The sequence below is a fragment of the Orbicella franksi genome, chromosome 4 (genome assembly GCF_964199315.1).
Source record: "Orbicella franksi chromosome 4, jaOrbFran1.1, whole genome shotgun sequence".
NCBI classification, from domain to species: Eukaryota; Metazoa; Cnidaria; class Anthozoa; order Scleractinia; family Merulinidae; genus Orbicella; species Orbicella franksi.
The window spans coordinates 28728832-28753128 of record NC_138148.1 but is presented as its reverse complement, the minus strand read 5'-3'; the positions used below and the strand labels follow the sequence as shown (position 1 = coordinate 28753128).

At 39.7% G+C, this 24297-nt stretch overlaps 2 protein-coding genes and 1 pseudogene across 3 annotated transcripts in view; 1 reads left to right on the top strand and 2 right to left on the bottom strand.

Moving 5' to 3' along the window:
- The window catches only part of LOC145485100 (uncharacterized), an 82247-nt gene that overhangs the window by 30685 nt on the left and 27265 nt on the right, over positions 1-24297 (bottom strand). The window lies entirely within an intron of this gene.
- Positions 1099-10454, bottom strand: LOC145484542 (uncharacterized; annotated as a pseudogene).
- LOC145484541 (uncharacterized) lies at positions 16869-23651 on the top strand. Its single transcript, XM_081463134.1, has 4 exons — positions 16869-16910; positions 17639-17738; positions 19295-20912; positions 23090-23651. The coding sequence occupies exons 1-4, from the start codon at positions 16869-16871 to the stop codon at positions 23649-23651; spliced, it is 2322 nt and encodes a 773-aa protein (XP_081319260.1).

Here is a 24297-nt window from a genome sequence, read left to right as displayed (position 1 = left end):
ATTACTTTCTTTTTCTTTTACATTTTAGTATCACTTTTGGATAATTACCATCAATTCACTTTATTTTCTACCTTCAAAGGAAAAAGTGAAGTACAAGATGTCTGTAACGTCAGAGGATGTCATGACTAACACAAGATATGTCATCTTGTAGGGCAAGCCGATGGTCTTCTATGAACACAAAATAACTTACAGATGTCATATAACAACGAATACCAAGGTGGCAGTGGCTGAGTGGCAGTCAAAACCAATCAAAATAGTTTTTTCATAGCAGCTAACAAAATATTAAGACAATGTCAAAGTTGCTTTAACCTCCTCTAATGCATAACTCGAGAATTCTCTTTTTAATTTGACGAGGAACAACAAATTTTGTTCGAAATGACACAACTCTTATTCTACCCGGCGAAAGGGATCGAAGAACGAGTTACCAGACTTGTTTGGAGACACAAAATGTTTCATATTTTTCACTTTTACAAACTGATATGGTTTTTGGAATAATGAATCCTTTTCGTACATATTAAATGCGTCTCCAGTGAAAAAAGTGACCCGACTAATTCTATGCTATTTTTTGGCTGATAAAAATTTGAAGTCAGCACAATAAAGCTTTTCCCGCCTGCTGAAAACCTGATCGGTCAATTCAAATTTCCGGCGCACCGGGCGTATGCAAGGCAGTCTCTATCTGAATGGTTCAATGCAGATTTGTTAAATCTAAATACAAGTATATTTTATTCGGCAGTTCAAGAATACTGAAAAAGATTGAATTTTCTATCTAAATTAATAGTTATTGCTATAAATATCTTAATGTTACAATCAATAAGATTATGAATTGGGTGGAGCAGTTTTCAATTGAATGTGGTAAAACCAAAACCACAGTAATCCCCAATCTAGCCAATCACAAGTGAGTGAGTTACAATTGGTTTTGGTTTTACTTCTGATTGGATTGAAAATTGACACGTAGTTGATGGAAAACCAATTAATCTTCGACAATCAAATAAAAACTGCTCCATTGCACCTTTTGAATTCGGCGAATTCGTTATAATCACGTTATCAGATCAAGATAGCGAGTTGCTTGTATAAAATGGTAATGGTTCTTCTGAAAAGTCATATTAGTTCTCTACTGATAAATTTTAAACAACATAAATTGTTACACAATTCATTTCGGCACTTGGCTTTTTGGTCAATGTTGGTCTTATTAAAAATGGAAGCTTGCCACTCTTGAAATGAACCCCCTCCAACTACAAATAAGCGCTTTCCAGACGACAGGATCTCCATTTCCACAATTGCCACGGCTCCATGATCAGTAAGATTGTATGTTGAAGGCTGAAAAATAATTGGTTTTAGAGGCGCTAAAATACTCATCAAAGACTTAGCGTTTTCTCGGGCAAGTATTGCACGTTTAGACAAACTTCCATAGTCTCCGAAATCGGTGGCTAAGAAAAGCGGTATGGGAGCTCTACTAGCATTCTTGTACCTTTGAACTCGCCTCGTCAAATTTGATATACACTTCTTGACCGCTACACTATTGCTAAAAGTAATTCAAAACGTTAACATCTTTTCCGCGCGAACGTGCGCAGAGACAAAGAATGGGCCAAAACTTTTCGCGATAAAATCTCGTGCAAATTGAAGGAGTCTTGAACTAAAGAAAATGGCAGCGTCAGGAAAGCGCATACGATCTGGAACAACGGCTGACAATTTAAATTGCCCACTAAATGATTCTTTGTTATTACTTCCTCTCCACGCAGCCAAGCCAACACACGGTAACCTCTCTATATAACGTCATTCTCGAATTTTTCAACCGAATCAACCGCACACACATTCATGCAAATTGTTCTTCAGCTTTCAAATCTCCAAGTCTGTTTCTCAGGCGAGCGTTGCAAGGAAAAAATGCCCGTGTGGTTCGATTATATTTTTTACTTTTAGTTAGGTTCGTGCAATCAAAATGCACCAGTATATCCAATTTCCTTTGATAGACATCTTGAAACTCTTTCCAGCTTATAAGCGTACTATGACCGCGCAAACGAAGCGTGTGATTGAGCGCAGACACGTTATAGTACAGAGCGAGTGTTTCAAAACCTTTCTCTGTGGGTGCGCTGTGAAACGACGAGTTTTTTACAAATGGAAGGGCAACTTGTCGTCCACCATACGCAGCAAGGGCTGTGAGATCAAGGAAGTTATTTGTTGCCTTTATCAGTTGCTCCAGTAATCAAAAGCGATGAAAATCTTTTTCCCAGGCCGTCGCGCACTTTCGTTCTCCTTCTTTATGGGAACTGAACTACTGGACTGGTTAGTTGCCCTGTGCCGAGCCGTGAGTGATTGATCGAAGATTTGTATGTTTCTGTTGTCTATCATACTGGTTCTTTATAGATAGAAGGCGCAAATGACCAGCGTAATTCCACAGAACAAGAAAAATAGTTTCAGAAAAGATTTATTTAATGGTAGCCGGGATAGTGATGTCTTTGTATCCTGCGGGGGGAGGGGGGGGGGGCTGTTCCATGTTCTCCACCTTGTACCCCGGTGGGGCTTTGAGTTGGCGTGTACGTCCGAGAGCTGATTCGTCAGTATCTAGTTGTGGAATAAATATATCTTTAGAATCTACACATATCATATATTTGTGGAGGAAGGTTGGCCGAGTGGTTTGGGCGCCAGACATGAAATCCTGTGGTCACGGGTTCAAGTTCCGCTCTAGCAGACAGCTGCGCAGGTTACAAGCACTTTGAATGAGGATATGTCTCTCTGTGACTTCTCTAAGGTAAACACCCGATCCTATAGCAATGATTGAAATCGACGAAATTAACATCCAACTGGGGATAAAGAAGCAAATCAGTGTAAAGCAGCTTAAAGTCGGTGTTTTATACTGTACATAATGATTGTTCCCTTTTTCCCCATGGCAAAAGATCGATCTATTACCTCTCTCTTCTAGGGATAAAGTCGTGTGAGCTGTAATACTTCCTCGTTGTCCAGGAGAGGGAGTATTTTCTTCATTGACTAAAGGGGATGTGCCACCAAACTATGTGTGCTTTTCAATTTCAGTCGTCTTCCACACGGTGGTGTTATGTCGCGTCTTCGGGACTCTTAGCAGGACCCCTGCTGTGTTTTGTACGCGCTTGAGTCGGCTTGGCGTGGAACAAATGCAGTTATTTAATTCTTACGTGAACCCGGTTTGACCTGATGATCTTGTTAGTTTCGTACACCTCAAAGCGTGAACTCGTTGATCTTCGTGGTCAGCAAACTTAAAAGGGGCCTATAAAGAAGCAAAGTTAGACAGCTGGCTTTATTTATAGTCTGTTTCAGGCCTATTTGACAAAACCTGATCCACTCTAAAGGCAGGGATAAACATTATAATGAAATAAGAAAACAACCAAAAACGTGGTTATTAGGGCCAAAATGCTAACCGAGATTCATGCGCTGTTCGCGTACTTTTTACACGGACATTTTTAACACTTCTAGCGGAGTCAACTCGGTTCCAGACTACAACCAGCCCTAGCCTAGTCTCTAGGCGTTCTCTCTTACCTGGCTGTCTGTGCTAAGACTACAGCGTTTATGCACAGTACCTTAATGTGCCGTCAGTAACATTGTGAAAGACTGCTACCAACAGTAGCTGAAAATGGCTTGCTGCGTTGCATATGTCACAGACCAGGATCTAGAACGCAGGAGGAGCCTGGTGTTGGCGCAGTAGTTTACATGGTTTGGTGTTACAGGTCTAAATCTTAGGTCGTGATCTACTGGGATCAACCGTTTCGACCGCAACCGGTTTTGATTGATACGGTTGACGTTTTTCAATAGAACACTTTTCTAACCGTTTTCGGTTGAGACGCGGTAACTCCTGGGAATAATTCTTACGCGAGCTACAATCACGTGACATAATCACTCAAAAATGCTTCCTCAACTGTTTCAACCTGGTTTGAGGCCGGTTGAAAAGGTTTATCAACAAAACCAACCGAAAAAGGTTTATTTTCCTCCAATAGAACACTAAAAATCCCAACTAACCATAAACGGTTGATCCCTATAGAACATGAACTTAATTAGATTCGGCAGGGCTCTATTAATTTCGAGCTCAGGATGTAATTGTTAAGTGTGATCTACAAACAAGAATGGTTGAATATGCCACCCTCTTTAACGAGTACTTGGGAATTCCAGTTTATGCAGTATATAAGCTTACAACCACGCAAATTAAAAACTTTAAAACGATTCAAAGATCATCCAATAACCGGAGGCTTGACACTGCAGGTTCGCTTTTACCGCAGTTGGCCGAGAGTGAACTAGGCTGCGAGTACAGTCGCTTTCCTCGCTCCTGGGGCCCGTTTCTCGAAGGTCCCGAAAAGTTTTCGCACCTGGAAAGCGTAGCAAAATCTCAAACCTTATGATTACATAGCTGTTTTACTTACATATTCTTAATATGACCACAAGTTCCCCTCATACAAGAAAGTTTCACGCGTATACACCTTTCTGTTTTCAGATACAGATGAACTAAAAATGGCTTTGCAGGTCCGAAAAAATTACGGGACTTTCGAGAAACAGGCCCCTAGCCGGTAACGCGTTTTCAAAAGCCAGACTTACAAGGAGCGTTCAAAGGAGGCGGTAATTATTTGCAGCCTAAGAATGACCATTGAAAATGAAAAAGCAGTCAAAATTTGATACAGGAGCAAACTGTTATGAGGGAGAGTCGTTGGGGATAGTGGAAAGTCAGTTTTTTTTTGTTTTGTTTTTTTTTTGCGGTGTTCGAAAACGTCCTTTCGCTTGCGAGAATACGGGTTTTCTCTTTATTGTATGAAAGTCCAAAACCCAAAGCTTTCTTTAGTATCACAGAAACAAAAGTAATATAATGAAAAGTCCAAGAATTCGATTCTCCAAAATGAAATAAATAGATTACGAGTAGTCGCTCTTTCGCTTAGTTGGTCGTGCGTAACGCGAAAGAAAACTGCGGACTAAACGAAAGAGGGACTACTCGTCGTCTATGAAATAAACTACACGTAACACATCTTGAATCTATTTGATCTGTTGTTTTGAATCGGGAAATGATAAATTGTATGAACACATCACACTCCCTGACGATGCCGTAGACCGTGAAAGCTTGGAATTAACAAACTGTAGCTCAAGGCCTCAGTCGAATTGTCTATTTTGCTACCGATTAAATCAAGAAAAATTCATAGAGGTCATATGGTTCCGTTTGAATACTTAACTTGCGGTGAAAGTAGTGTTCGCGCTACGCTATACCTGACCACTGATGTGTCACAGGCTAAGCTTCAAGTGGAAACAGAATAAAATACAAGCGCCAAAGGCAAACTATTGATTAGTTTGCAAATAATTTAACTATAAAACATTGCGATAAGACAAAAGTTAAAACCATCACGGTTAAAAACTCCAAAAACTCTAAAAAACTCTAAAAAGCGACGACGTTTCGACGTTTATTCAGCGTCATTTTCAAGTCAAAATGAATAAGAAAACGTTATTTGAATATAAATGTACAAAACAAATCCTTAGAGACTTAAATAAAACACTATTAAATGCGAGAAATATTTGCACGCAGTGTCACGTAAACAGTTTAGCACGAACGGAGTCCTTCTGGGACTCCTTATTAGAGTACAATAAAGCCTGTCTTTCAGTCAAAAAAGATCAATCAAGTCCTCGCCCCGAAAGAGAAGAAGCCGCCGATTGTCAGCAATCAGTGCGTGGTATACAAATTTCAATGTGATCTGTGCGACACAGATTATGTCGGGCACACAACCCGACACTTGCACCAACGCATTGGCGAGCATAAACATTCTGCAATTGGAAGACACTTGGAAGACCATGGCCTATCGAAGTCTGATTTGAAGGACAAACAATTCTCGATTTTGAGGAAATGTAGAACGAAGTTTGACTGCTTAATATTCGAGATGTTGTTTATAAAGGAGCTAAAACCTGGGCTAAATACCCAGAAGGACTCCGTTCGTGCTAAACTGTTCACGTGACACTGCGTGCAAATATTTCTCGCATTTAATAGTGTTCTCTTTAAGTCTCTAACCTTTTCTTGTTCATTTTGACTTGAAAATGACGTTGAATAAACGTCGAAACGTCGTCGCTTTTAGACTTTTTTAGAGTTTTTAGAGTTTTTAACCGTGATGGTCTTAACTTTTGTCTTATCGCAATGTTTTATAGTTAAATTATTGACAAAACCTATTCTTTTACGTAGTTTGAAATGGTCCCAAATTCAGCAACTGTCCAAAAAAGCTAAATAGTGTTATTCCTTATAATTTCGCCAAGTGAACGGTTGTCTGTTGCAGAACAGAGACAATCTTACAACACCTTCTGGGAGCATTCACTGTGTTCGGGAATAACTTGCCAGTGACAAGCGAGATCCTAATGTAGACTTCGAAAAAAAGTGAGATTGAACAGGCCAATTAATGATCAAACCATTGATTATTTCCAAGGAATTCTGGTTTTTTCACTGTTTAGTTCTGTAAATTTAATCACAATGAACCTAACCTGCGATAAGAACATATTTTAGGCTTGGAAGTTATGATTGCAGGTTACATTGGGTCATGTACTCAGCCCGAGATTTACATTAAAGGCATGAGAGAAACAGAGGATCGCCAATAAAAGGAGCATTTTCTTTTCCGATATTGTATTCTTCAAACGTCTACAGCGATTATTGCATTGTGGAATTGTGATATATATTTACATCAAATTAATCATGAATTAAACAAGGCGTAAAATGCGTGGAATGACAGTGATGAAAGACTAATACAGTATTAGAATATAAGACCTTTTTAAAACAGGATATGTGACCTTGTGAAATAGTTCTATTTTCTGTTAGTAGAATTATATTAGTATACTAATGCCAATGCTGTAATCTGATTGGCTAAGCCATTGCACACTATCAGCCATTAGTGTTCAGTGGTTGGAGGTCGTATACGAAATGGCGACGTTTTTTTGTTTTTTGAAATGTTTTGAAGGAACATTTTGATACAAATGGATAATTTAATTCCCGAGAAGACTAAAAGAAGGACATTAAAGGTTTCTTGACTTTAAAAAAAAAACTTGAAATCATTTAAAAAATTATGCGCGCGCACAACTTTAATTTCTAATGACAAGTCAATCCAACTTATTTTTCTAAGGCGCAAAGTCTAATAATACGTCGAGAAGCAGTAATTGGGAACCGTTATTTGAAGTAAATTTCAGTGAGAATTCTGCTAAAACAATTAAATTATTCGCTCTCGATTTCTATGAGGTGATAGTTGATTCGGCCTTCGTCCTTATCAACTATCACCTCATAGAAATCTCGAGCTCATAATCTAATTGTTAAATAGCGTGTTGCACCATCTTTCTCTGCCAAGGTTCCGCATAAATGGATGTGGTTTACATCAGCCTAAAATGTATTTCAAGACACGGTAGGAAAACGCTCAACTCTCACCCCTCTGTTTGGCCTGTTTTGGGTAGAATAAACTGACCTGTATATACAATGCATATGTCGACCTTATACTAGTTACCAACGCCTTGGAGTGGTTTACCATGAAATCAAACGAGTTAATTTTCTCGGTATACAGACGAGCCTTTCACCAGTTTACACCATGCCGTAAAAAAACAATGTAGCACACGATGGGAAGGTAATGTGGAATATCGTCGAGTATATACAATATATACAGCAGCTTTCATGTATTGGCTGTAGTTGAATTTATAAATATATAAAGACACCATTATTTATATTCAATAGCGTCGCGCCATACAAAACCCTGCTAATACATCTACCTCGCTAATAAGATCAAATAGGTTACCAACCTTATTATTATTATTATTATTATTATTATTATTATCATTATTATACATTGTTACACACACTGGTTACAATACTTCTACAGCTACTTACACTACTTAGAAGGCTAATACATATACTTATAATGCATTACTTATAATACTTCGTATTCATTATGATTAATTCCGTCAATTGCAACCCAGAGGCTTACTTACAATACAATACGATCACTTACGCTACTAATAATACAAATGCTCACACTACTAACAGTACGGTGCGATAACTCATGTTGCTTAAAATACTAATTAACACTACTTGCACCACAATACGATTACTAACGTACGATTACCAACTTTTGAAAATACATTTAGAGAAAATCTTCCTTGAAAAGATTCTGTACATTCCAATTGAATAAAGGCTTCTGTGTTTTGTTCGCTTGACTTACAAACCATCAATCGTCAATTCACTAAGAAATACAGGTCGCACTGATTCCAATCGATCTGAAATTCCAGATATTTCAAAACGGGAACAAAAGGTAGAAACCGATCGCGGTTGAATTTCTCAAAGAGGGCTGATCAAATATTCCAGGACTTCAGAGAGTAAAATTGAACGGTTTTCAAAATTAGCCCAGTGATATAATAACCCTAGCAATAGATGTCAATCTGATTACACTTGTGAGTTTAATTCTAACTGCTCTCACGGTTTACCTGTCCTTTCTTGGCGAACAAGAGAGATAAATTATATTTTCTTGTTGAAAATTAATAAGCCTTAAAAAAATAAACCTTAAAAATTTTACGATAGAATTTTGTCTTGGAACTTCTCAAAACGTTTTTCGTCCAATGTAGTTTAGCTAGCAGTCTTCACCTTAAGAGATTAATTGGCTATCATTCCACCACGGCTGATTGCGTGAAGAGCCTCCAAGGATCTTGGAGAACAAGAAACATGATCAGCGATTTCAAAGGAAGAAGTGGGGGACCAGGAGAGAATTTTATTTCAACGAAAACTTTTAGAGAACAATGAACTTTATTAATGGGGAAAGGAGAAAAAAGGCGAAGTTTTAGAGAACATGTCGTCCTCCTGGAAGGTCTTTAGTTATGGGATCGTATTCGGTAGTGAACGCAAAAAAGACTTTCAAAACGGATTTAATAAAAGGTATAAACAAAGGTCCACTTCACGGACGGGTTGAAATACAGAAATACAGCGAAAAGACAAAAAAACAAACAAACAAACAAACAAATAGAACTACAGCAGAGATACAGCGAAAAAACAACCTTTCCGACAGTCATAAGATAATCTAGTCAGTGCTTTCATGATCAAATCCCTCTAAACGATATTGAAACCGAAACTGGTTTCACCTGCGTGTTAGCGCTAAACGGTTACAATATCACTGCATCTGTAAAAGTGATTTTGAATTGAAACTTACACATACTTTGTTCAAATTGCATTTTATGTTATTCAAGATGTAGATCTCCTCTTACGACTTTGGAAGCTCCGGAGAAGATTCCTCGTAAGTTAGGCGAATAAGTTATCTGTAAAAAAAGATGTGCAACGTTTCTAAACATTTCTCTTACCTGGAAGTCCCGGTTTGATTAAGATTGTAACGTGGCATTTGCAGGAATGAGGAGGTCACACACCTTATACATATTATTGTAATGCCTCGCAAATTTGAGCAAGTGACCCCCCATTGCTGCGCTCTCCAAGCCACTCAAAACCACTTTCAAGACGGCGCTTGGATACCGCATGCCTAGAATCACCCACTTGCAGATGCTACGGTAGAATCTCAATCCGGCCACCACTTGCAAGCTCTTACAGGTAAGTCTCGCACAATTATACTGCACAATTCAAATTTAGCCGTTAATTCATGGCTAAACCGAGTTGCCTACCCATGATATGGTACAAATCTAGCCGTTCATTTAGGACTAAACTACGGTGCATGTTTATTATAGCTCCGTCGCGGTTCATAACCCGCCCATCTTACCCTTCCCTCCGCGGCATTTGTAGGGCATACGCAATTTTTCTGAACAAATTTTGCAGACACATACCCCACGGTTAGGCATTTGTACAAATAGCATGATGCCGTTTCGGGCAGACTGCAATTGCCTAGCATAGGAGACAACGTCAAAATCGTATTTCAATGATTATTCATAAAATTAATTAGTCACAAATAAACAGCCACTTGTTTTTCTCTCGACCGCCATTGTTAGCCTACTCCAGACAGCCTGGAACAGGCTGACAATTAAATGGATTTTAGCCATTGCCTTGGTTTTTGTGGTTTACTGCAGTTTTGACGACCGAGTAAAGTACCCCAACTTTCAACTTTTTGTAGCATGTTCTAAGATGTCTTTTTTTTTTTCATTTAATTTTTTTCTTGTTCTCTAATAGATGTTTACTAACGTCTGTAGTCATAAATAATACAAAGACTTATAAATAGTTGAAATGAACGACCTAGTTCTGAAGGGAGAACTGGTCATGCACTGGAAGTTCTAATGACGCCTTTTTAAAAAGAAATCTGCCCGTAAGTCCCTACTTTAAAAGTCTCGGCAAAGCTGCTGTTAAGCTCTTTAAAAGTTAGCAAATAATGTGACGACTGACATTCCAGGTCACTGAAGCGCAGTGGTGCTCCTTCCTCTGGCATAGCCACAGTATACTGCTCACTTGTGAGACCAAATCTAGAATATGCTAGTGCAGTCTTCGCTAACTTGCCACCGTACCTTACTGGCACCATCAACGGGGTCCTGAAAGGCGTGCCCTTTGTATTAAATTCCCAGGCTTACATTGTAAAAAGGCGCTTCGCATGGCTCACATACAATCGCTGCAGGAAAGAACAGTTTCCGCGTGCCGCAAGTTTATTTGTACTTTGACTTGCGGAAAACTGCTCGCTTCTCGGAACAGATAATGTCCGCGGACAAACATTCGTGCATATTTTCGCGCAAAATGGAGGCTGTTGTTTATTTATTACTGACTGCTGACCAAGTCTGTAATCCAGTCGCTATGTACTGAATAAACATATTCTTATCATTTCGGTGGGGGACTTCATACCCATCTTCTCGATTTCAGTGTGTTTGAGTACCAGTAATGAGCTTACAGTAAGTGCTTTCGCAAAGTCCAATCTCTGTTTTCAAACACTCTCATTGGATACTACCGTAGAATTCCGAAAATAACGGTTCCCCCGAATATAACGGCTCCCCGAAAGTAACGTTAATTTTTTGCCGAATGGTCCACCTGAAAGCAACGGCCCTTTGAAGGTTACTGGTCGAATACAGTAATAAAAAAAAAAACATAACTGTTAGATTTGATAAAACGTTTCAAGCAGTACTTCAGATCGATGAATAATGCGACCGTTACTTTTGCCCTTCAGCACCAACATTTGAAGCCTTTTTTTGCTTACACAGTCTGTTCTGTTAATGGGGGAAGTTGGTAACATATTTTTTTTTGTATGGCTAACTCCGTGATCAGGAAAGATTAATCAGATGCAGGCCTACTCTAGGGCCTTAAGTCGCCTAAAGTCGTCTTAAGTCGCCTTAAGTCGCCTTAAGTTGCCTAAGTCGCCTTAAGTCGCCTTAGGTCGCCTTCAGTTGCTATCAGTTACGCAATATTAAAAAGGTTTCTACACACACTCAAAGGTTTCCACACACACTCAAATTGCCCCTGTAGATTATTAGACGTAATAACTCTCCTGTTAAGGTAAACTCCACTCCAACCTTAAGGAGGAAGAGGCACGGTTGCCTAATGATGGTCAGTGCAATGGATCCATTACATTGTGATCGTACTCTCGCAGTGCCTCTCCTCGCCCAGATGTTTAAATGGGTTCTGGTTACTTAAGGGGAGTGCAGCAGAGATAACCTCAATATATGCGCTTTTGATATTTTTTTTACACTCGTTCCCAATGCATTGGAACCATCTAAAACTCCTCTTAAGGGCCCCAGTCAGCCACACCTTTGTTTTTGTTCACATACGGGAGTTTGGCTATTATATTTTATTCGGAACATGTCGAAGCAAAGGAAATCACTGTGAAATTATTAAATATAAAGGTACATACTTTCAGGAACACAACTTACAGTGAAGCAAAAAGATTTCTTCGCCGTGCAATATCAACAATTTCGATGGCATCGAAAATGGCAGAGGCTGACTAGGGTCCTTTAAGAAGCTGAGGACCCTGCAATTACCGTATTATGTCTCAAAGCCACGGCCTCCTTATACACGAAAAACCTAATATTATAATATTAGTCCTGCACCTGTCTAGCCCCCATATGAGCAGGAATAATTTCTACATGTAGACAACACTTTAACAGGAACGGCAATCCACTATATGGTCTCTCACAGATGGCTTTTTTATTTCTCTTGATTTTTTTTTTTTTTTTTCGTGTACTTCATTGTAAAAGAATTAACAAAAAAGACGACACTCTGTGTTATCATCAGGAAATATATTAAATATGAAAATAGATATCAAATGACTATACTGCAATAATATAATTTAGTATCACCCCAACTAGTCGACTAATGCAAATCGAAATTGGCGCAATCGAGCGTGACGCTTTCTTTCGTTTTATTCCCAAATAAATATTTTTTCAACTTGCATTTGCTAACTTTATTATTGCCCTTTCTATCCGACTAGTTAGATGATACAAAAACAATTAGACCCTTTGCCCTCATGATCAAGGGCCACGGGTCAATAGCCCGTTCGGCTTCGCCTCATGGGCTATTGATCCGTAGCCCTTGCGGACTACGGATTTAATTGTTAATTATTACTTTTTGTAAGGTATCAGGCGAGATTTTTTCGAGCGAGCGCTCACATCGTAAAAAGTTTAGCCGCCATCTTGAATTTTTCATGCAGTGGAAGACTGGGGAGAGAAAGAAAGTTTTACCAAGGGGGTGAATGATTATGGTTGGCGAAATGGTGCAAAATTCACAAAGTTAATATTCATTCACATTTAATGTTGTTATTATTATTCACGAATATATTTATTCACATTCAACAACTAAATTTATATTCAAGAAATATATTAATTCACATTTAACGACGTATTTCGTATTCACGAATATATTTACTCACATTTAAGGGATGTATTCATTCACATTCAACGGTTTATATTCATTCACATTCACGATCGAAATATTGGCTCAACACGGTGCAATATTCACTCAACATTTTCTGCGCACCGCCTTCACGCATCATTAGGTCCCAGCTCCCGCTCTATTCTGAACGAAGGAAGGCCTATTATATGAAGGGGTAGAACAAAGACAAAAGACCCCAAACATACACAACTGAACATAAACATTACATGGGCTAGATGAGATAACAGACTGCTCGATGATTTCGGATGAGCAAGTAGATAATCTCGTAAAACGTTTTATGAGTGATCATGGGACTTTGTTCGGGTATTCCTTGGTGACCGGACATCTTCGATCATTATAGGTCTCAGAGTTCAACGGGAAGGAATCAGGGAGAGTATTGACCGCGTTGACCCTGGAAACTCTAGAATCCGCTAGGCTGTCGTAATTTCTAGGAGAGCGTATTCTGTAGCTGCTCCAAATAGCTTGTGGCATATTGACGGACACCATAGCCTGGTTACTGTCATGCACGGGGGTATTGATGATTTTCCTTCAATCTTTAATCTTTAAAAAGGTACTCCTAAAACAATATAAAAAAACTATATTAACGCTGTTGTTGTTGTTTTTTTTGTTTAAATGTTCTACTAATAACAGAACTGTAGTATTGTCCTAGATTTGCTCCCCTCAGCGACGCAAAGGTTTTAGTGGCCATCAAGGGTGCGAAGTGATCATAGGGGTGAAAATGTGAGGGTGTCTTACGACAGCCCAGCTGATCCTAGAGTCTCCAGGGTCAACGTGGCCAATACTCTCCCTCTCTCATCCCGTTGACTGATCACTCATCATGAAACGTTCTACGAGATTGTCTAGTTGCTCATCCGAAATCAACGAGAAGCCCGTACTCCACAATACGACGTTTCAAGAAGTATTTGAACTTTTTTTGTCCACGTGAAACCCGACAATCTTTGTTGCAGAAGGAAAAATAAAAATTAGAAATAAATTACTTAGAGAGAAAGAGCGGGTTTTCATTCAGACCCTCTATCCTGGTCGAATTGGTATTTGGAGATGCTGTTTTTTTGTGAGGGGAGGAAAACTGGAGAACCCGGAGGAAAACCCTCGGAGCACGGCGAGAACCAACAACAAACTCATCTCCGGGTCAAACTGGTGGTAGGCGAGGGCTCTCACCACTGCGCCATCCCCGCTCCCCAAGAACTACCTCCGATATTGAATATCGAGTTAAGAAGACCTCAGGGCTGGTCACAGAATACACTGCAAGGTTTGTGTAGTTTGATGAGTCGTGTCGTATCCATTCTCCATGCAAAAGACATATATTTCCCACTATTTCATTCAGTACTGCGCAGTGATACTGACAAAAGGTAGTAATTGCTGGAGAGCTACACTCGAGCCTTATTTGGATGTTCTCTCTCAATCCTACTTCCGCGGTGTTCCATTCCCGTTCGCACTCTTGTAGGAGATCGAAAGCTCCTGCCAATGTAACATTTGTGTTTGGGGTCTTGGGTCTTTGTTCTACCCGTTCATATAATAAGGCTTCCTTCGTCCGCCATATTGCGTTCGGAAATTATAGAGCGTGAGCTGGGACCTAATGATGCGTGAAAGCGGTGCGCAGAAAATGTTGAATGAATATTGCACCATGTTGAACCAATATTTCGATCGTGAATGTGAATAAATACATCCCGTAAATGTGAGTAAATATATTCGTGAATACGAAATACGTCGTTAAATGTGAATTAATATATTTCTTGAATATAAATTTAGTTGTTGAATGTGAATAAATATATTCGTGAATAATAATAACAACATTAAATGTGAATGAATATAAACTTTGTGAATTTTGCACCATTTCGCCAACCATAAATGATAGGCGAGAGGAAGGATGGGGAAGGGGGTGGAGCGAAGAAAATCTCGCCTGCCCGAGGTTATTGTTCTTTTAGGAAACTCCGTTCGCCCACGAACGGAGTTTCTGATTGGTGCGGCTTGACCCTGCCTGTCAATTGTCTGTCAATCAATTTCGTTTCGTTCGTGCGGGTAAGAAACATGGCGACTCTGTCGATGGGATGTTGTTAGTTTCGATTCCGCTCTCGAGGAGTCGCTCAAGCGTTTATGTGAACTTGGAATGTCTCGCTCGCAAATTACGAACGGAGCAAAAAGACGCAATTTCCAGACTGGTATCCGGAAAAGATTTGTTGGCAGTGCTACCCACTGGCTTTGGGAAAAGCTTAATATTTACGTAAAATGGGGTTGACTAGCCTACACGACTTTTACGGTTCGTGACATTTGTGCATTTGCCGTTCTCTGTTCGGTCACTCGACCTTTCTTGTCGCTTCACTCGTGTTCATGAAGGGCACTTCATGTTGTGTAATAAGGAAGAATTTTAAGCGGAGTTGAGCCGTTAGATCGTGCTATGGCAATTTTTTATAGGTCATAGGTCTGCATGGTTTGCGCTGTTATCTGCATGTCGACTCGTTGAGTTTGACACCTCTGTAATTTGCCATGTGTTTATGCATTGTTTAGGCTCATTTCTATTGCAAGAATTTGCTTTTGAGGGACAAAATATGAAATTTACCGTGAACATGTTGCTTACTTGCATTCTATATTGTGACGCCGGGCCCGGCTGTGATTAGAACTGTTGGCAAGCACAGTAGGTAGATCCTTATCACGGATATCATATTTGTTCTCGTACGATTTCCTTCGGAGACGCCGTAGTTTTATTTTGAGAAAGCTATACGTTTGTCTAGAGACACTCTTATGTTTCTTGCAGCTATCTGATCGAGCTTATGTTTCTCTTGCTCGGTGTATAGGTTCATTCCTCCTTTGGTTGTTCTGGCACCACATGATTCAAATGTAGCTGTTTACGCGCAAGTCCTGTTGACTGTTTTGCGTGTTTTACATGCCATTGTTCGGCTTAGTTCACGCAAGACCATGGTTTCGATCCTCCATGTGGATCTAATCAGTTGCCGGTATTTCTAAAATACTCTGTGCGTCTAAAGTTGCTAACGCAACACGTACCTCTGTGAGAATGCAAGACATCCTGCGGCTTGGCACAAACTTCTCGTGGTGTGTACCCTTGTGAGACTTCCGGTGTCGAGAAAACCTCATTTTGATTGGTTACCCGCTCATTTCCGAAAATGCAGCGAAGCGCAACTAATCGGGAGGTGTTTCGCATTTTAACGGGCTTTTCAGGCAGGCGTCTTCTCATTTTTCCCCTCCCCCATCCCCCACCGTCTAACATGGCGGTCTAAAAAGGCGGTCGCAAGGTTGTAATGCTAACTCGCCCCAATAACACGCCTGCACTGCAGGCTAAATCAAATCTTTCGAAGAACTATAGTGTATAAGCAACAACAGTGAGAGGTGTTCCGGATCATCAAGATAAAAAGGCTCAATTCTCTCCAGTCACTATACTTTTACACTGAGCAGTAAAAATATGGTCACCCAAAGTCAATTAAACCGAGCTGAGGCTACACATTAAACAGATTACTTACCCAGTGTAAAACAGAGACAAAAGTGAGCCAATTCCTTGCTTGTGGCTTCTCCAGCATAAATCATTATTTGCACTGATTTTACTTCCATATTGGACTAACTGTAAACGTTTCAATTTCGTAACTAGACAAACCAACTTGCAGCGCTATGTTTATCTATCTTGGCCGCTAAATTCTTTTGTACATTATTTTGATGAAACCAGGTATTCACATCATCTTATTCAATTAACGTGGACTGCGCTACTGTTTCTTTCGAAAGCTAAGTTTGAAAAGATTCTTTGTGATCAACAGGTCCCCCAGGCCAATACAGTGGAATCCCGGTTTCTCGAACTTCCAGGGGAAATGCAAATTGGTTCGAGAAATCGGGAGTTGGAGAAATCGAAGGTGGCACCAAATTACGCTTAATTGGCCGGGTATTGTTTGATTATGAGTAAGTGTTCAAGATCTTGACTTTTATTTACAATAAAAACGTACTTAAAAGACGAAAACGGATCATAACAGAACACATGTCGTGTACAGTCTGTATATAGCGCTCACTCGTGGACTTGTACATCAAAGGATATCATGAATACAAAGAAATCTGGACACCCACAATGGAACAAGCGCTCAAAGCCGCTGCTTATCCGGAAGTGTCAGTTTGTTTAAGGTGGCTTCATATAGTTTCCTTACCGCGTGCAACCTGGTTACTGGAGAGAGGCCGATGGCGCGAGCTTTAAAAAGTTCGCGCGACCGACGCGCGGCTCTCCCACGCTGGAAGTAAACAAACATGGCTTCCCAACTTTGCAAACTCTTTTTTCGTCAAAAACTTGTGGACGTATCATCTTTTCGAAATGTTTACCAATCCGTAAGAAGGCTGCAAATTCCTTGGAGTCCAAAAGAAGGTTTAAAAAAAAAAATCATTTCCCGCTGTTCTGAGCAACTTATCTGATTCTCACAACCATCGATTGAGGGACACAGATGAAAGAAATTGGCGCCGACCATTTATATATTTTGCCGTCCTTGGAGTCGCGAACGCTACGGAAAACGAGCAGAATTCGCCCAAGGGGGATTCCCATATCTATAGACCAAGTGAAGAAGATACTCCTCCAAACCGCTTCAACGTGCGCACTTCTAATGGTCGCTTCGCGAAAAGCAGGGAAAAAGATCAACGCGCCGATCTCCACCGCAAGAAATTAAAAGAAGGCTTCAAAAGTTGGGTAGCCAAAAGAAAACTCGAGTTTGAAAACTCATCGGATGAAAACGAGCCACCGTCTAAATGCTTATAAAGAGCTGCTGAGGTACGGTTTGAAATGTTAGATATTTAACTACTTTGTTGAGTGACACGCGAGCTCAACAGTTTTTGTCACCGTTTTTTAAATGCCAGGCTGCCGCGTCAAGAGAAGAGTGCATTCCCCATGGCAGTCGGATCATTGACCTGGACATTTTTCGAGATAATATGAAACAGTGCTGTCATTGTCAAAGAGGTAAATCTTTATTATGAACTTCAACAACATTGTAGAGTTAAGGGATGAGTAAACTTTTTTTTTCCATAAAATGACTAGGATTTATGGTGTAGAGACAGAACATAACAATGGTAAAACATCTACATATTCTAATTGATTGTCACTTCAGGGACCGATCATTATAAGAGTGGTGGAGTTCCATCAATTTCAGTTGTTTTCTTAGAACTCCTCAAAACTCTCAACTCTTTAAAGTGCCTATGAAGTAAAAAATAATTGCTGCTTAGTTGAAAGGCTTTTCAAAGTAAAGAAGAATGGCGTTTTCCTTTTTGGAATATCTTTTTTTGTTTTAGAGATATTTACGTTTTTGTAAGGAAAGTGATGACGTCATAGGTGGTTCCACTAAAACAGCACAACACTCAATGGAGAATAACTCTAGAAATATTAAAGCAGCGTTCTTTAAACTTGGCAACAGCAATGTACATTACAAAAGAAACATAATGACACCTGTCGTGCTGTTGCCATGACAACAGTTATGCCGCTGAGTCTGTTTTAATTAAGACTAAAATTCCCAGATTTTATCTTAAACAAGGATCATCCACTCCCACCAATCTAATTGGGAGAGTTAAGACAATATGGGAACCATGTGTGTTCCGAACAAGACCCTCTGTCCCACTTTAGAAGGTTGCAAATGGGGATATTTGGTTTTTCACAGAAAGAGACTGGAGCCAAGAGTGTTGCCATGGCAACAGCGTGGTAGGTGTCATTCTGTTTCTTTTGTAATGTACATTGCTGTTGCCAAGTCTGAAGAACACTGCTTTAATATTTCTACAATTATTCTCGATTGAGTGTTGTGCTGTTCTAGATTAACCACCTATGACATCATCACTTTCCTCATTTGCATAATGCAAAAACGTGAATATATCTAAAACGAAAAAAGATATTCCAAAAACGAAAACGCCATTCTTCTTTACTTTGAAAAGCCTCTCAAACAAGCAGCAATTATTTTTTACTTCATAGGCACTTTAAAGCCAGTTAAATCCATATAAAAAGGTAATACCATAATGAATCAAAATTAAAGTTTCTTGAACAATGCTTTACCCAAATGGTAACATCAAAACTCATCTATTGAACAATTTCATACTCCGTTTTTAGATGACTGCACACAAATCCTGTACAAAGTCCTTCACGGGAATTGCAGTGCCATGAAATTGCAGCAGTAAATTTACCACATTAATGCAATGCCTTGGCAGTGATCTCATAGCATGCATTCAGAGGATATGTACAATACCTCATCTAAAGCCACTATTGGTTTCACTGCAAAAAGGGCTCTGGGGACATCCTCAGAAAAGTTAAAATTCTAATGCATTTGGTAGAGAGGAAATAGGTCCTTCAGTAGTGTTGCAATAGCTTTTATCACCACTGGCAAATTCCTGTATGATAAGTCAACACCCATCTCCCCCATTTTATTGCAACCTCTGAAAACCCATTCACTTTTTCATACATCTCCTACCATCTCTCAAAGAAAGACCTAAACTCTACAGATAGTGGTAATAATTAATTTTATTGATCTTATATAGGTCCACTGTCATTTCACAATGTAACAAATGAGACACGATATGGCTTAGCTAGTACATTCTTCATAGAGTGCTTGTTTTGTGGAAAACACAGATCTGGCAAGCGTCGACCACCTGCTTTCAACGTAAACACGAGAGTAGCACTCAGCTGTCTACATGCTGGGATTGGTCTAACCCACATTAACAATGTGCTTGCGACAATTGACATTCCACCCCTGAATTCCTGTACATACAAACAAAGAGAAAGGGAAGTTGGTAGAGCTGTGGAATGCATTGCAAAAACAAGCTGCCAAGATTCTTTGAATAGAGAAAGAGCACAAGCACTTATTAATGGGTGTCAGCCTGATGATAACAATTTCAAGGGCCACAATTCTCGTACTGGTCATGCAGCAGCCATGAGTTTAGCTACTGGTAACGTTCTAGATTACGTTACAAAAAATAAAGCCTGTCGCTCCTGTGAAGCTGCAAAAATGGCAGGCAGCCAGCCAAAACAACATGATTGCAGAAAAAAACACTCAGGTTCATCCAAGGCCATGGAGGCTAGTGCTGCAGTCGAACTTTTCACTAATGTAACAAAATCAAATGTGAAATTTTCCACATATGCAGGGGATGATGATTCCACTACTGAACTTCACTTAAAGCAAAAGGTGCCATATGGTGTAGAAAAGTGGAGTGACACTGCTCATATAAAAAGGTCCCTAACAACACGACTCTATAATTTAAGTCAGCAAGGCAAGTTTCCAAATTGTTCAATATTGTCACAAAAAGTTATCAATTACCTTGTGAAGTGCTTTACATATTGCATAGCACAAAACAAGGGAAATCATTCAAAAATGAAAACTGGAATGCAAAACATAGTTCCACACGCATTTGGTGATCACCATGACTGCGATGAATCCTGGTGTGGTTCTAAGAAAGATCCTGAGCATTATAACCACAAAGACCTGCCCTATGGCAAAGACCTCCATGGAGACAACCTTAAATCGGCACTGACATCCCTGTTTGGAGAATACAGCACTGATACTGTCATTCGAAAATTGGTTCCTGCTGCAAATTCTCAGCGCAATGAATCTCTGAACAAGATTCGTTACTATGGAGGAAGTGAAAGTAACGACTTTAGAGTGTCCTGTGGAATATCACAAATTAATTTAGGTTATGCCTACATTCCCCACACTTTGGAAGCCCTCAACATAGATCCGGGATTTTTCTGCAAAGAATTTAACCGAATAATGGAAAGGAAAACCACAATGGACAAAAATAGAAAATCAGCAGTGACATTCAAACGACGTAGATCACAGTTGAACAAACAAAATTTCAGATACCTCCAAGAAAGAGGCAATTCAAAGGAAGGTACAATGTACCAAAGTAACATTGGTCTGAACCTTACTCCTGAAACAACCACAGAACTAAGCACAGTCTCTGAACTTTGTAGGGTAAATAATATGATTGCGAAAAACCAGCAAGAAGAATGCGAGAAGATAGTTCCAAACTACTTCCAAAGACCGTCAATCAAGAAGGAAAAATATGATGACAGTACCTTTTATAATTTCGTGTTGTTTGATACTGAGACAAATTCAACTGGCGAATTAGCCGAGCTCTGCCAGCTTGCAGCAATGGACAGGTCAGAGAAAAATTTTTCGTGCTATATTGGCCGTTTTCACACTAGAGACGGATAATCCGTCTACGACGGGTTATCCGTCTATTTATATCCGTCCGATTATCCGTCTATATAGACGGATAATCGGACGGATAAAAATAGACGGATTATCCGTCTAAAATGAGCACCGTTCCGTTTCCACACTTAGACGAATTGTCCGTAATGGACGGATAACCCGTCGTAGACGGATTATCCGTCTCTAGTGTGAAAACGGCCATTCTTCCAAAAAGAGACATGGATGCTCATGCTTCAAAAGTCAACAATCTTACAATAAAGAATGTGAATGGGATCCGCACTGTACGGGTCCGCAAATGATCCCAGGACCGCAAATGATCCCAGACCGCAAATGATCCCCAAATTGAACCGGAAATGATCCCGGACCGGAAATGATCCCCATATTGGACCGCAAATGATCTCGATCAAAAAATAGGGAATGGCATGGATTTATATCAGAGGAAGGTGAGAACATGTACAAAAATAATGAACTAAAAAACATATTTTATCATTTTGCAGAAAAAATATTCCCCAGTTGCTGTTTTGTTCTTTGAAGGGTACAGATTGTTTTCACTGTCGCGCGATAAAAAAAAAAAAAAATCCAAAACCAACCAATGAAAAAAGGTAAGAAATTGTGATGTACGCTGTAGAAGATAACTAAATAAGACACTTCCCCAAGTTTTAGGCCTGTGCGTTTCCCCAAACCTCAGATATTCGTCGCAAATGTTTCCCAGAAATTTACAGAGTCCAGTAAGAAACGCCATGTTGGTGTACGTACATCCGTGGTACACCAATATGGCGGCCGGAATATAGTGTAAACATCTGGAACTTACTTTGGCTTTCTAGGCGACTGATTATCAGTACTAAACAAACAAGCATTTGTATAAGCACTTTTCCTAATGCTCTAACTTCTAAAAAGGCTCAAAATCATGAGATAAGTATATATTTTTCAACAAACTCAATCGTAGCCTTGTGTTACGCCAGCTCCATAACCCTGAAATTCAAAATGCTCTGGTTTCCAAACGAAACAAGCTAATTGTAAACAGATATAAATATACCGCCTGTTATGCCTGATGAGGATAAAAACATGTCACATGAAGACGATCTATTGAATTAGAAGTCTTAGAAAAACACATACTTGTAAACATTCGCGAAATGCCGGTGGCGATAGTATCAAACATCTATCAAGCAGCTAATTGACAAAACGAAGGGCAAGCCTTGGCCTTGCGTGGGCATGAAGCTGAACTTCATAACTATAGCTTGGAATTTTGGCTTCTTAGAATACTCAAGTAGTCATTTCCGAGGAATTAAAGCCAAAATACGACCAAGTAAAAATTACAAAATAAATTTGTTCAAATTTCCAGTGCTACACACTAGATGTTTTACAGAGTGATGAAGCGTTGTAGGCTTGTGGGTCTACTCAGGTGACAGCGTCTTCCATAATAGTTGCTTCATGGATAGTTTAAAACTTTAGACGACTGGAGTTAATGGTTGATAAAATGTGATTTAACTATAACACCGAAATTTCGATGTTTAACAAAGGAGGATATGTAGCGTGTGTTGCGCTGATCATAATTTTACTGACAATTGCAAAGAAATGTAAGCCAAGTAGTGTTTTGACGATTGAGTGGTGATATTCATAACATCGTAGTTAGCAACAAAGTTTAGTCGAAAGTATGCAAAAAAAAAAAAAAAAAAGTCAAGTTGTAAGCCATTATAATTATAAGATGGCTTTAATAAAAACATCGGTATTCACGTACGCCAATTCCCTATCCACACCATCCCACCATCCATGCCATTCCTTATTTTTTGGTCGGGATCATTTTGCGGTCCAATATGGGGATCATTTCCGGTCCGGGATCATTTGCGGTTCAATTTGGGGATCATTTGCGGTCCTGGGATCATTTGCGGACCCGTACAGTACTCTTTGCAAGGACAATCACGGTGACCCTGTAACAGTTTTACCTTTACAGGAAGCACTTACGCAATTCTTACACTTTTTGAAGGCGAGTACCACTGAGGCTTCGAAGCTTACCACAAAAAAGTTTGCACGGTCTTAGCAGGACATAATGCCGCCACATTTGATGTCCCCATACTTGGAACGGTGGACACAATTTTGTTGCTTAACTCACTTCTGAGAACATCAGGTGTGCCGACACTCTTTTACTGTTTAAATCACTTATAAAGGACAAGCACTCATCTCTCCAAAATGAACAAGGCCAATTTCCAAAGCCAAACCAAAGCTCCCTTTACGAACACCTATTTAAGGAAACCTTTGAAGCCCACGACGCCCTGGAAGATGTCTCTGCCCTCCGTAAAGTCTTGTTTTCCTCCAGAGTAGCCCTTTCAAATGAAATTATCGTAAACAGAAGCTCGTTGATATCTGTGAAAGATGCTGCGGAAGATATGAAATACCTCGACGACCGCCACAACCGACTTCTGTCTTTTAGAGGAAAGTTGTACCATCCAGGTCACCAAGATAGCCCGGTAAAACAGAACATCGCAGAGAAAATGGCTGGAAGTGGTCTTGAATACGAAGATTTGCAGAATTTGTTCCAAAGATTCGGGAGAAAAGGGTTTGTTGGCATTTTATCAAAGCCGCCATTGTCCGCTCGGTCGTCGGCGCCAAGAGTCACCCGAACAACAAGAATAGTACTTGCAATTGTGAAACATTTCGAGGAAATTTCAAAGAATTACACCTCACAGTAGGTCCTCAACTAACTCTTAAGTCGAAAGTTTGCCCCTTTTTGCGAAGAGCTAAGCTGATTTTCGTTCAAAGTTCCTTCGATTTCTTAGCTCACGATCATGTCAACATTAGATCCGAAGCAGAGGTACGCGCGCGTGTGTGCGTGGTTGGGAATTTTACGCATGCTCAAATAGTGATCTTGGCGAATTCCTATTCTGTGACGTACCGTGTTGCGCGATTGAAAAAATGCGAAACTTTCACGTGGATATCTCCAGTATTCTTCGGGGACATTTCTTCAAATTTTACAGAGCGGTAATTACTGTTTACGCCTTCTGTCTGCCAATTCATCAAGAAAATTTGTAAGACAATTTTTTAAGTGGAGCTAAAAAACACAAATTCGCTGAAAGCGAGGAAACTACCTTTGTAACCCCTATTTTTCGGCCTTCAGAATATTCCTCTGGACAAATTTCATGAAATGTCAAAGTTAAGGGAACTTTTGCCCAAGGATATGGAAGAAAATTGAAATAAAAGCAAAATAAACACTGTAAACAACCTATCTTTAGAGAGTGTTAATTCCAGGTAAAACTCTGTTAATTTAACTGTGATGGATCAAAAGAGTAGTTTTGTCTTCTAGAAGTTCATTTCGATGGACTTGAGAGAGGTGCGATT